This window comes from Pan troglodytes, chromosome 17 (assembly GCF_028858775.2).
Source record: "Pan troglodytes isolate AG18354 chromosome 17, NHGRI_mPanTro3-v2.0_pri, whole genome shotgun sequence".
Lineage (NCBI taxonomy): Eukaryota > Metazoa > Chordata > Mammalia > Primates > Hominidae > Pan > Pan troglodytes.
In genome coordinates, this window is record NC_072415.2 from 57,303,033 (window position 1) to 57,317,602 (window position 14,570).

At 39.4% G+C, this 14,570-nt stretch overlaps 1 protein-coding gene and 1 non-coding gene across 2 annotated transcripts in view; both read right to left on the reverse strand.

Annotated features, from left to right (window-relative positions):
• The window catches only part of SKOR2 (SKI family transcriptional corepressor 2), a 43,709-nt gene that overhangs the window by 20,177 nt on the left and 8,962 nt on the right, over positions 1-14,570 (reverse strand). The window contains exons 4-5 of the mRNA XM_016933656.3: positions 4,640-4,705; positions 4,164-4,262 (exon numbers count right to left, since the gene is read on the reverse strand). Of these exons, the coding sequence (XP_016789145.3) occupies positions 4,164-4,262; positions 4,640-4,705 (165 nt within the window). The remainder of the gene's footprint in view (positions 1-4,163; positions 4,263-4,639; positions 4,706-14,570) is intronic.
• Positions 8,151-8,257, reverse strand: LOC112206339 (U6 spliceosomal RNA). The gene has a single exon (XR_002940562.1). It is a non-coding gene; the product is annotated as a U6 spliceosomal RNA (small nuclear RNA).

Genomic DNA, 14,570 nt, shown 5'->3' on the forward strand with positions numbered 1-14,570 from the left:
CATAACTTCTGGATTTACAGCTGCAAAAATGATCAGACCAGTGTGAGTGAGGGAGTTTGGAATGGTGGAATTGGGAGTTACCTTTAATAATTTAACCTGTCCAACTGAACATGATTTTCATTGCAAAACATGTTTGACCAGCTATCCTATTGTCATCTCAAAGTAACCTTGATAATGGTGGGGCCCCTCCTAATCCATTTCCCCAAACACCTACTCCCACTCAATTCCAGCTTCTCCTTTTTCCTTAGTATATCCTCCCTACCTCTCTGTTGTGTCCTACCCGGTTCGTTGATTAAACTTATTGTTTAGTATTAAAACAAGTTTCACTCCCTGTTCCACCCTCTATAGTGACAGCTCAATAAACCTTTACAAGTTCTGGTTTCTTACATTAGCTGGTTTACTATACAGTCACTACAAGAATGTCAGCATCAAACTTTAAAACAGTATATAGTAGCAACAACTCACATTTAATAGTAATTACTATTCATTTGTCACTATGCTAAGCACTTCATGCCTTTCACTCATTTAATCCTCTCCACAACCCCAACAGGTAGGTAGTAGTATTGTTATAGTGTTGAAAAGAGATCAGGGAATTTTCCTAAGGTTACTCAGCCAGTGAGTAGAGCAGTCAGCATCCACACCTGGAACCCTCTCTATGACCTGCCATACTTCTCTGCCTCTGCTGTAATGGCAAATGCCTGCCTTGCCTTGCTTTCTCCTCCCCAGATTTCCCCATCAGGGCTATGCATAAGTATCAGTGGAGAGCAGCTCTGGAAGCCTCTGTTCCAGCAAGTGCAGAGACTTGCTTGTTTCTCTTCCTCCTCCCAACTGCTGCTCCCCAAATGTGGAGACTTGTTTCTTTCTTCTCCTCCATCTTCCTCCTTCTTCCTCCTTTTCTGCCTCTTCCTCCTCCTTCTCCTTTTTCCCTCTACCCTTCCTCCTCCTCCTCCTCCACCTGCCCCTCCTCTCTGTTATCTTTATTTGTACCCTCTCCATTCTTAGGACCATTCCTGTGGTCCTCATTAACCCTTGGAACCACGACAAGAAGCCAGTTTTTTTTTCGGAGTCTCCCTGTGTTGTCCAGGCTGGACGGCAGTGGCGTGATCTCGGCTCACTGCAACCTCTGCCTCCCAGGTTCAAGCGATTCTCCTGCTTCAGCCTCCTGAGTAGCTGGGATTCGTACCACCACACCAGCTAATTTTTTATATTTCTGGTACAGACGAGGTTTCACCATGTTGGCCAGGCTGGTCTCAAAACTCCTGACCTCAAGTGATCTGCCTGCCTCAGCCTCCCAAAGTGCTAGGATTACAGGCGTAAGTCACTGTGCCTGGCCAGAAGCCAAAAATTTGGACCCAAGTTTAGAAATGCTTTTCTAGAGCTCAGTGCTGTTCCTCTCCTTTTCTTCTTTCTGCTTCATAATCACCATCATAATTGCACTTATCCTGTGCCCAGCATGTGCACAGCACTTCACATAGGTCTCTCATTCAGTCCTCTCATTCTTCTAAGTGACAGGAATTATCTGCCCCATTTTAGTTTCCAAGGTCATACAACCAGTAAGTAGCAGAGCCTGAAAGTGAACTCAGGTCTGGTCGATTTTTGAGCCTAGATTCTTAATTCTCACATGCTACAGCTCCTAGCCTAGGTCCACAGTGCTCTAAGTGAACTGGATTTTAAGTGTGGTGACTGTGAGCATCTGTTCACCTCCTAGTAAAAAGCTTTGCAAAACTCTCACGAGAATTCCTCTATGCTTCTTTCCAATGAGGCTTTGCAAATCTCGGTTTTCCCCTTTTCATCTGAGTGAATCTAAATCTGTCCCCTAGCCTCACGGCCCCTCACATTTAGTTAACAAGTACATAATGTGCATTTGCTATTTTCATCCGTGTGAAATTGACTGCCTCTTTGTGGTGTATCTAAACTACGCATTATTTAAACTTGGGCACACACATGCCACTTCCTTGGTCAGTGGAGTATGTTGCAGATAAAAAAGAGGAAAATTTTTTCTGTTACTGTTTAATTGAAGTGTTTCATATGTGTGGCAATCACAGAGGATACATATTAGTGCACATCAAAATGATGAATGAGAGGTCTGAATTGAAACTGGCCAGTACTGTAACATTCTAACATTTTGTTTAACGGAAACATGTTGTACTACAGAGCAGTTACTAGGAAAAATATAAATTATTATGGATTACTTAATTCCTTAGAATGAATATGAATTGGCTTTTATTAATGGGATGAATTATGACTACAGAGGTTTCATAGGGAGTTAGAAGGGCATGTTAGAGATTCAATGGGACTTGGACCCACTCTGCTAGATCTAAAAGCAGAGACTTGCAAACTCAACAATTAGATAAACATCAGCTATTGGGAAAACATATTCAATGCCTCTCATTGGGGCAAGGAACTGTGCAGTCTTTCTTAAGATACAGTTTCAAAAGTTAGAGAATCCTAGATCCTTTCAAAGCACCTGTTTCTTATGGTTTCAAAGATATTTTAAATGTTTCTCCTTTTCTCAAAGCTATAAGTATCACAATATTCCTAATTATGCTATCAAAAGCTATTGGCCATTCTCCTTCTTTCAATCTCATTCTAAAGCCCTGCAGGCATTCTCTGAATTCAAAATAACTGAAGTACCATGAGCTCCAGCCTCCTTTGGAGTATGCAGAGAGGACACACTTTGCAGACCCTCCCATTCCTTGTGGTCAGAGTTCTCTTCCATCATGCAGTTACCTCTACATTTTGAATCCTCACTAAATGTTCTGGTCAAATTTAGTTTGACATGTTATCAGGAATCTGGTGCTATTCAAAAATGCTACCTAAGTGTGTCATTCAGTTGTGCCAGTGATTACATTTAGGAAGCCCTAATGAATGAAGACCTTCAGGCTGACATTATTGAAATTATCATAATTATTTAAAAATCTTCCAGATGCTGATACAGGAATCATCTGGCACAGGAATTGCCAACTTGAGTTTTGTGATTTCTGGATTAATAACAAGATGCATGCTGACATTCTAAAAAAGTGCCCTTGAAAAAATTAATTTTAAATATATATAATTAGAAAAATAAGTTTGAAGGCCAGGCACAGTGGCTCATGCCTGTAATCCCAGCACTTTGGGAGGCCGAGGTGGGCGGATCACCTGAGGTCAGGAGTTCGAGACCTGCCTGACCAATATGGTGAAACTCTGCCTCTACTAAAAATACAAAAATTAGCCAGGTGTAGTGGTGTGTGCCTGTAGTACCAGCTACTCCGGAGGCTGAGACAGGAGAATTGCTTGAACCCAGGTGGCAGAGGTTGCAGTGAGCCGAGATTGTGCCACTGCACTCCAGCCTGGGTGACAGAGCAAGACTCCATCTCAAAAAGAAAAAAAAAAAAAAGTTTGCATACTATTTTCCCACTTTCCTTTCTCTGGAGAGGTAATATAACTAAATCAAAGTCCGGAAAGCTTGAAAAACACTACTGGGATGTATTTGTCCAGATGTGATCCAGACCAGGGCAGGTGAATTTTAAAAATCTGGACACCTACCATAAAGTTTTAGGAAATTCCAAGACTCTGGGAGTAGAACTAACAGTTTTTAGGCTACAATATCTCCTGCCTCTAAATTCAGAATGGAATTTTAACATTAAATATGGATGGGAAATCTAAAACTACTAAAATTATAACAATTTCATTTAATAAAATAGATTGTGTATACTGAACCGTTAAAGTTTAGATTTTCATATTTATACGTATCTCAAGCATCAGGAAGCTATCTGGAACAATCTGAGAATGAAAGTTAACTTTTTCTTGTTTTTCCTACTTTAGAGAATGTAAATACCAAAGTAGTTCTTTTGTTTTAAAATCTATAATCGAACTATATCTAAATATTTAAATATATTTACATATTTAATTATATATTTACACACATTTTAAAATACGTACAACATACACATACAGATACACATATATCCATACACAAATACCAAAAGGTTCTTGGAAGAAATTTTATCTGTGAGTCAATTCAAAGCCTAAATAAAACGAAAATTTATGAATATTTAGGCAGACCATGGGAAGACTGTGTGTGTTTTGCACAATCGCTTAATACTTAGAATCACATTCTTAAGCCTAATAATAGAAACGTAATCAATTATCATAAATACAATGAAATAAAAGTGATTTCTTACTGAATACTGGGAAAGACGTGTTTCCTTTTAACACCTGGAATTCTTGTTCCAGTCGTCTCCGTAAATCTATTTGTTCAAATAAAACCTTCTGAAGTTCTTCTAATAAAAAAAAGAAGAGTCATTTTACTAATCTTTACAAATAACTCTCCAGAGAACTGTTATATATGGCAATTTATTATTATAAGACAAAATATTTTACCAGTTTAAAAAGTGTTGCATAGACATAGGATAGATTTTGTGCAGAAATCCATGAATATAAATCAATGTAATATATTATTTTAAAGTATTATATTACAGTGTCATGTATTGATGGATATGTATGCATTAATCTCAATTATATCCACCCAATGGTCCATATATTATTCATATGTTGCTTGTCAAGCTAAAAATATGGTGTAGAACAAAAATATCCTCCTATTATCTCCATAGTCGTTTAAAGCTAAGAGAAGTTCTACAGAATTGAAACTTTCATTTACCTTTCCCCATATTTTCTACATCCTTTTTCAGTGAATGAGGTGAGTTGGTTTCTTGTGTATGTTCACCTTTTAAAAAAGCAGAAAAAATACTATTAGTTTTGTGTAGGCTAGTTCTGTAAGTTTTCCTTTACATTTTCTTTTAATATCTGCAAAACAGTTTATTTAATATAACCTGAAATTGGAAGTCCTCATAACCAAATGTTGTCCTCATTTATTCGCATACAATCCTCCTGAAACACAGAGGGGAGGTGCAGAAAAGGAGGGCAGAGCCTGCCTGGCCTGTGATGGCAGCTCCCGAAAAGCAGATTGTTGAAGTTATTCCCTCTCCAACCCCCTACTGCTATCCATCTTTACAAGGAAGGAAATTGCTAGAATGGGCAAAAGAGGAGTCTGGATAGTCAAGATTTCTGGTAGAAATCTGATTGGAGTCCCACTGCTCCTTGAAGGGAGGAAGCTTGGTTTGAATGGAAAGGTTCTCAAGACTAGAGGCAGGTGCCCAGCCTTCTTGGGCCATCAAAATTTGGGACACTGAAAAAGAAATGTGAGGAGGCTTTGAGTTGTAAATGATAAGCCTGGAGGGGTTTCCTAATAATTGATAGTTTGTTTTTTTTAAAAAAAAATACAACTTGGGCCGGACGCGGTGGCTCATGCCTATAATCCCAGCACTTTGGGATGCCAAGGCGGGCAGATCACTTGACGTCAGGAGTTCAAGACCAGCCTGACCAACATGGAGAAACCCCGTCTCTATGAAAAATACAAAATTAGCTGGGCGTGGTGGTGCATGCCTGTAATCCTAGCTACTCAAGAGGCTAAGGCAGAAGAATCACTTGAACCCGGGAGGCGGAGGTTGTGGTGAGCTGAGATCACGCCATTGCACTCAGCCTGGGCAACAAGAGCGAAACTCCATCCCAGAAAAAAAAAAAAAAATCAACTTAAAGCTAGGTGTGGTGACTCACATCTGTAATTGGGAGGCTGAGGCGGGAGGATTGCTTGAGGCCAGGAGTTCGAGACCAACCTGGGTAATATGGCAAAACCTTGTCCCTACAAAAATAGAAAAATTAGCTGAATGTGGTGGTGTGCACCTGTAGTTCCAGCAACTTGGAGGCTAAGGTGGGAGGATCACTTGAGCCCAGGAGATTGAGGCTGTAGTGAGCTGTGATTGCACTACTGCACTCCAGCCTGGGTGACCCTGTCTCAAAAAAACAAATAAATAAATAAAATAAAAAGTAAAAAAAAAAATTAAAAATCAACTTAAAACAGAGACAAAATAAGTTAACTTATATTAGTTTGTAAACAGTGACTTGCTTGCTGATATCTCTTAACTGCTCTTCCTCGACCAAAGAAAACTATATTGCGCATAAAGGTTAGATCGTTATTCCTATTTCGCTTACATGTTGACTAGGATGGCAAGTTAAGAAAATGTCTTTATCCACAGTCATGAATTGAGTCTACAAATCTGGTCTAAATAAACCAGAATCCAATCATTCAGGCAATCAGAATTTTTAAAAAATTCAACCCCCTATCCTCAATGCTCACGTAATTTAATCAAGCTTTTCATTTCTGTCTGAAGAGGTGTGGTAGAACAAACAAAGGGGCTCTGAGGCCTCATGGATCCCCCTCCCTTTCCCCCCATCCCTCCTCTGTGTCCCCAGAGTTCCCTGCACAGGCCTCAGGCATGGTGCTGTTTCCTTACTCCCCTTCCTCAGTCAGTGGGCCATGTGTTACTTGGCGGCAGAGGTTAGGTATGGCCAGTGCCTAGCACAGTGCTGAACATACAATAAGCACTCAATAAAGGGTCTGCAGTTGTTTCTGAAAAGGACCCCAGGAGGTCGTAAATTCTAAATTACAGTAAGCGGGGGCCAGAATTCATCAAAGATCTCCTTACTATTTATTTCCCTCAGCAAAAACCAAAATGTAATAGCCCTGGGCACTTGTAGAAGTACGGGGAGATTTCTTTGCTGAGGTAAAAATTTCTGCAAAGAGGGAAACAGAATTTCTCCCTGAAGTGCTGACCTATAACAGTATCATGGACAGACAGGGAAATTTTCAACATGATATTATCAATGGCAATTCAAGTGCATTTTACTTGATGACTGTGAGGAGTATGTTTGTGTGTGTTTGTGCATGTGTGTGTGTGTGTGTAGGTAAATACATCTGTGAAAATATACGCAAATATTCCAGGACATATGCGTCATTAGAGGAAGGAGCCTAATAATATCCTTGGCATCCCTAAGTTCCTTAATAGCAAGCATCTTCTCTAATATCCAGATCAGATTCCTATAGCCTCATTCTCATTCTCATCTTGGACATGACCTCTCTATAGGCTCAGATGTACTCTTGAACCTTGATACCTTGGCTTTCTTCTCCACATAAAAAGAAAATAGAGAGGAAATATCTGTGAAGCATTTTAAATATAGACCTCAATGCAATTCCTAGAAAAACACTGTTATCTAAAACAAGAGTAACATGAAGGTTGATAACAAATTATTAATGGGTAAACCAAGAAAAATAGTATTTTGAAATGAAGATACATGCATATTATGTGCAGTCTCAGTTAACCAGTTAAAGGTGTAGAAGTTTCAAAAATACTGGCATACAATATTGAATCTGAACAAGAGAAGAAAGAAGCATGCATGTATCTCTGCATTTATCTGCAGGGCATAATGACACTATCATTCTACAACTTTCTCAACCACTCAAAGCATGATTTAAATGAGATCTTTATTCCTGAATAGGCAATTCTAGAAACCATAGTCTTATCAAATTATAGACCAGATTCCTTTTGACTCATTAGTATATTTTGTGGACTGTTTATCTTATATTATGTTTCAGTTAGATAGTTGAATTTAAAAATTAAAATATGATATGTAAAATGCATTTCTTTCCTACTTCATAATTAGTAGCTTTACATTGGTATGAAACCACTAAACAAGAAGCTAGTAAATGGAAACTATATTAAACACAGGCAAATCTACTGATGTTAATAAAAAGCTTGTCTTTTCATCAGCTTTGTAGAGGTTTTATTAACAATTTGCATCGGCATCTATTTCAAACAGATATTTTGCTGCATCTTCTGGGTAAAATCTGCCAATTTTGAGCTTAGAGGATTCGAATGCCTCACTTACAAAGGATTTTTAAAATGGCTAAATGTTAGGTAAATAAAAAGCACAGAAGCTTCCGCTGCCTTTTGTGTATCTTTTACTGGACTGTTGCCTTTCGTATATTACTAATCTGTGAAAACCAGATTGTTAATGGTGGTTAAAAATGACCTCTGGGAGCCTGGATATATTTGTTCACTATTACTGCTAATGGTTTCCATCTGGTTAAAAAAAAAAGGCAGTCTAATACTAGATTAAATAAACGTGATTTAGTTGACAGTGAGCTCCCAATTTTTCTAAAAATTCCATCAGGTTGGCTACATTTTACTTTTTCAGAATTAATGAATGGGTTTGGAAACAGCCCTAAAGTGCTTACTTTTTTATCCCCTATATTTCCCTCACCCCTTTTGTTTTTAAATATGGACTGCTTCAGAAATTTGTGTGTTATCTTTGCACAGGGGCCATGCTAATCTTCTCTGTATTGTTCCAATTTTAGTATATGTGCTGCCAAAGTGAGCAATGGATTCCTCTTTTGAAAAAGGGGTTGGTGAGCCAGATGTGGTGGCTCATGTGTATAATCCCAGCACATTGGGAGGCTGAGGCAGGTGGATCACCTAAGGTCAGGAGTTCAAGACCAGCCTGGCCAACATGGTGAAACCCCATCTCTACTAAAAATACAAAAACTAGCTGGGCATGGTGGCAGGCACCTGTAATCCCAGCTACTTGGGAGGCTGAGGTAGGAGAATCGCTTGAACCCAGGAGGCAGAGATTGCAGTAAACCGAGATCACGCCACTGCATTCTAGTCTGGGTGACAGAGCAAAACTCCATCTCAGGGAAAAAAAAAAAGAGAGGGGGTGGGGGGAAGCACAGCAATTCTAACAGTGTAGAGTTGTAGGAGAGAAAATTATACATGGAAGAAGCATATTTCTTGGAAGCCCAGCCTCAAACATATCTAAGACTGCAGAAAAAAACTGGTTTGAAGTTGGAGAGTAATGGGTAACTAGGGCATAAAACGTCTCCTGTGGATGGAAGTGACTAAAAGCTGCTGCTAAAGGCCCAGTGCCATGGCTCACACCTGTAATCCCAGAACTCTGGGAGGCCGAGGGAGAGTGCTTGAACCCAGGAGTTTGATACCAGACTGCGCAACATGGCGAAACTCTGTCTGTACAAAAAAGACAAAAATTAGCTGGGAGTGGTGGTGCACTCTTCTAGTTCCGGCTAATCTGAGTGGGAAGATCACTTGAGCCCTGGAGGTCAAGGCTGAGGTGAGTCATCATTGCACCACTGGCCACTGCACTCCAGCCTGGGTGATAGAGTGAGACCCTGACTTAAATACAAAAAAGAAGAAGAAAAGAAAAAGCTGCTGCTTAGGAAGGTGTCTACACCAGGACTTTCCAAGTGCACATTTGCAGGACATTGTGATCTGCATGGTTTCTGAGAATCCTGCTCATCCAGGAGGGTGGAGGCAGCATCGTGCCATATCAGGGAAACTACATCACTGCTGAGTGCAACTGGAGACCAGAGAGCCTGGAATGTCAGGAGTCGGCTTTCCTGGTCTCTCCAAGGACCTCCAACAGCAGTGGTTCCACATTCTAGGTGAATGTTCCAACCCACTCTTGGTTCTGCCCTCACATGTCATTAGAAACTGGAAGTACGAGAAAGATGGGTGAGAGAAGTAACATGCTGAAGCAGATATGAGCAGTAAATAGCAAATGAGGAGGAGATGGACTATATGAACAACACAAACAAGCAAAAAAAAAAAAAAAAAAAACAGCCAACGGATTCAATAGCACTAGCTTTCAAGGTACTAGAATAATTACTTTCTCTTAAATATCATGGCAAGCCTCTGCTCAAGAACCTGCAATGGCTCCCTACGGTCTCCATCAAAGACTCCATTCTTAAGTTCTCCCCACAAAGTCTCTAGGTTCTCCCATTCTTGTCCAACCTGCTGAGCCATCCTGTCTCCCTTTTTGAGACAAGTTCTCGCTCTGCCACCCAGGCTGGAGTGCACTCACACAATCCAGGCTCACTGCAGCCTCAACCTTCTGGGCTCAGGTGATCCTCTCACCTCAGCCTCCCAGGTAGCTGGGACTACAGGTGCACACCATCATGTCTGGCTAGTTTTTTTCTGTATTTTTTTGTAGAGACGGGGTTTCACCATGTTGCCCAGGCTGGTCTTGAACCCCTGAGCTCATGTGATCCATCCATCTCGCCCTCGCAAAATGCTGGAATTATACGCCTGAGTCACTGCACCTGGCCCATCCTGTGTTTATTGCCTAACAGGCATTTATTTTTCACATCTGCTGCCTACAACTGCCTTATGTCATTTCTCTGTCCTAAGGTGCCCTCTCCTCTCTTTCTTGTGCAACCAAAATCAGAATGCCATCCAAGTCTGTTCTTGTTAAGGATTGAATGCCTGTGTACCCCTTATCCCCAAATTCACATATTTAAATCCTAACCCCCAAGGTGGTGGTATTAGAGAAGGGGGTAGGGGGCTTTGGGAGGTGATTAGGCCACGAGGGCAGACCACTCACGAATGGGATTAATGCCCTTATAAAAGAAACCCCAGGGAGCTCCCTTCCTACTTTTCCACCATGTGAGGACACAGCAAGAAAATGGCCATCTATGAACGAGGAAGAGAGCTCCCTCACCAATCACTGAATCTGCCAGTGCCTTGATCTTGGACTTCCCAGCATCCAGAACTGAGAAAAACAGATATTGTTTAAGCCACCCAGTCGATGGTATTATTTTTTTTTTATAGCAGCCTGGCCAGACTAAGACATTTTTCTTCCATAAGGCTTTTTCAACTTCTGCAAATCTTACTGATTTATCCCTTCCTGGGCTGAAGTTCTAAGTGCTTATTGTCTTTATTCTGCCCCTTTGTACCTGATGTTTTAGTGTTTTACAATATTAGTCTGGTCTTCCTCAGCTAGAAAATATACTTTCTGAGGGCAGAGAGATCCTACCCTACAGGTAATCCCGATCACCCCTACCTTAGGAAAGGGTACAAATACATTCCACAAATACTTGTTGTACTTTTTAATTCATTCTGCTTTGTAAGAGAAATACCAACTAACGCTATTCTAAATCCTTAGTTGTCATGACGAGTTTTAAAGCACTAACTTGTTCCTATATGTGAAAAGCACATTTTGATCCATTTGTATATTCTGACTAAATTAGGCTAATTATATATTCAGTTTACTGGGGAAATTTGTGATGCTCCAATAGAAAATAAGTTTTGTTCTCATCTGACATTTTGAAAATTTCTTTCAGGAACAAACAAAACCACAGCACTAAATTTTAACCATGACCTGAAAATATTAATTAGCGTATATGTCTACTGTAGCCTCCAACAGCAAAAATATTGTACATTTTTAGAGCTCATTTAACTATAAGAGCCAAATGAATGGTCAGGTGACCTGTTCCGTTGGTGGACATGAGAGAGGAGAAGCTGATTAAACAGTTATCACTCTTCTCAAGCTGAACTCTGAATTCAATAAATAAGAACATTTAAATATTGTGTCCTGTACACATGTAGGGTATACCATGTATATGGGGTACAATATGAAACTTTTGCCATTTGAATAAAGAGCAAAAAACGTGGCATTCACCCATCCTTTCTATGGAAATACATTCTTTCTCCTCCCCACCATTTTCTTTTCTTTTTCTTTTTTTTTTTTTTTTGAGACAGGGTCTTGCTCTGTCGCCCAGGCTGGAGTGCAGTGGTGTGAACATGGCTTACTGCAGCCTGTCCTTCTGGGCTCAAGCGATCCTCCCACTTCAGCCTCCAGAGTAGCTGTGCCACTATGCCAGGCTAATTTTTAAAAATATTTTGTAGGTCTACCTATGTTGCCCAGTCTGGTCTCGAACTCCTGGGCTCAGGGAATCCTCCTGTTTCATTCTTCCAAAGTACTGGGATTATAAGCATGAGCCACTGTACCAGGCTGCCCCCAGTCATTTCATCCCTACTTGGTTTCCTACTCCTTGTCTTGGCTATCTCCCTTTTAAATTCTCCCTTGAGCCAACAACTGGCACTTAGAAGCATGGCCCCAGCCAGCAGCCCCAGGGACTAGGCGGTTGCTTATCACTGAAAGGGCTTCTATGTCCTCCCAGTACTATTGTTGACACTTCATGAAAAATATCTGGAGAAAATGTTTTGTTTTGATTTTTTTAATAGAAGGAAAATGTCTGTCCACAGAGGAAGTCTGCAGAAAAAAAGAAAGAAAGTGTGTTATTTAATTGCACACTCACAGGTAAATTTAGTAAATAATTTTTTTCTTTTCTTTTCTTTTTTTTTTTTTTTTTTTTTTTTTGAGAGGGAGTCTTGCTCTGTCACCCAGGCTGGAGTGCAGTGGTGCAGTTTCAGCTCACTGTTATCTTCGTCTCCTGGATTCAAGCGATTCTCCTGCCTCAGCCTCCCGAGTAGCTGGGATTACAGGTGGCTGCCACCACACCTGGCTAATTTTTGTATTTTTAGTATAGACAGGGTTTTACCTTGTTGGCCAGGCTGGTCTTGAACTCCTGACCTCAGGCAATCCACCTGCCTCGGCCTCCCAAAGTGCTGGGATTACAGGCATGAGTCACTGCGCTTGGCCAATTTAGTAAATAAAATTATTTTAGTTTAAGACTGTGTCTATATATGAGATACACATGCACTCTAACATCTGGATGAAGAAAGGTATTATAATTTCGGTCAAGTGTCCAGATGTTTCCATAGTTTGTGCAGACTCATGTGCTAGCAGTGTCTGTGTTCTGCTGCAGGGGAGCACACCCTAGAAGAGAAGCCATCTCCTGCATGCAAAGCTGCAAACAATCTTTGCATGCTGCTCCCAATGCACCTTCTTGCCCTTTTATGCTGGGCTGAGGCTCTGTCCTCCTGTTGCTCAACAGCAGGCACAGGGCCTGGCCACTGTTGAACAAAAGCTCCACGTATGCATGTTTAACTCCCAAATAAACTCTGAATTTTAAAATTGATCTTAGTCTTATAATCTGCTTCTAAGTGAGATTTTCTGGATTTTTAATTTTCTCTGTCTCTGATACTCTTAGAGGTATAATTTGGATAGGGTCAAAATTAATCTACAGTTAGTGTAACTAGTACACTTAAGAATAACCAAAATACAGCACAACATATGGCATAGAGAGGTTTTTAAAAACACTTTGCATTAAGTCATTAAAAAATCAATTATATAAAAAAGCAAGGTTAAATAATTTTCTCCTCTGTCAGTGGGATATAGACTTCTAATTTCTTGGTGTTAAATTCTACATTGAATGACTTCCCCTGTGATGTTTGGCACTTCAGTGAGGTCACAGAACAGAAAAGAAAAAAAATCAATATCACTGGAAAGCATATGCTACAGAATGAACTAACTAAATATTAACTCCATTAGTGAAAAAAAAAGGAGCAAGTGCAAGATTAACTAATACCAGTGGGATTATAGTAAACTAAGAGTTATGGCAAACTTTACAATTCATGATCAAAATTTATTGCAAGGTGCATACACGTTGCATCTTGAATCAGTAAATTAAATATCTTCGATTAGTGCATCTCGAGTTCATTTAGAAAGCTCTTGAGTTTTAGAACTGGTCTTGTGAGTTAATGCTGTTTAATTTTTTTTTCCTGGACATTTTTTCATTGCCCTTCTCTATCTCCTTGAGTTCTATATTTTTAACAATCATTAGTAAGAAGGAAGCGTTCATAAATAAAAATAAACAAATATCTGAAATAAGGAAACTATTTAATTTTGAATCCATGTACTGAAAGACTTCAAAATACATTGTACATAACTAAATGTTGCTAGTAAACTAGAGATAGGAGGTTTTATCAAATTTTATAGGTACATTAACTGAGAAACAAAATAGTTTAAGGGTTTACCTAATGTCACCTAGTGAGGGAATTAAAACTCAGATCTACTAGTCTATACTTCAAATAATTTTTCTTATTTTTTGCTTTTTTTTAAAAAAATCATAAGCATGTTCAAAAATAGAATGGAATAATGAATCAGAGTGCTTCATCTGCTATATATTCATGAGAAGTGTAATTGCTTCTTACTATTCTCAGAAATCTGTCCATAGCATATTAAGTACACTAGAGAATCATACCAGTGAAAATCAAATTGATTTTAAAACTTCTATACATATAAAAAGATGCAGCCATGCTCACACTGCAATGGCACCAGCGTTTCTCCAGTGAAGGGGATTGAAAAGTGGGGATGACTCCACTTTACCTGATTTCCTTGACCTGCAATCGCTTTGAGCTGTCTTACCAGCTTACCCCACTGCATTCAATTTCAAATCACTTAACTTCACTAAAGTTATTCAAAATGGAAATGCAAAACCTTACTCTGGGATTGCAATTGGAAATACTGTCATTTATATTTTTGAGTAGGCAATATTTTGACGAAACTACCATCCCCCTTATCTATCTGACTTGGGTCTAATTTTAAAGGATCTATAGATAAAAGTTCTCCTGGCTTTTGGGTAATTTTGGCTGCTTGAGAACTTCATGTTTGGTCCCTCAATTATACAGAATTATATCTGCTGTATGTAAGGTTAATGACCATTAACAGGGAGGTTTTAAAAAAATCATTTAAAAATGTAATCTCTTCAAAATTGCTGAAAAGTAATAGTTACTGATAAGGCTGACAGATTAAAGAAAGGCTAAACTTAATTAAAATGATGAACTAAAATATCAACTGGAACAAAGTATTGTTGCTAAACTGAATTTTTTAAAGGGATCAATTAAATATAGGTCTATATCTTTGTTCAGAGAAAGGTCATAGAGATTTTCTGGTTTACTATATTTATGGTTGCCACGGGAGTGAACTATATTTAT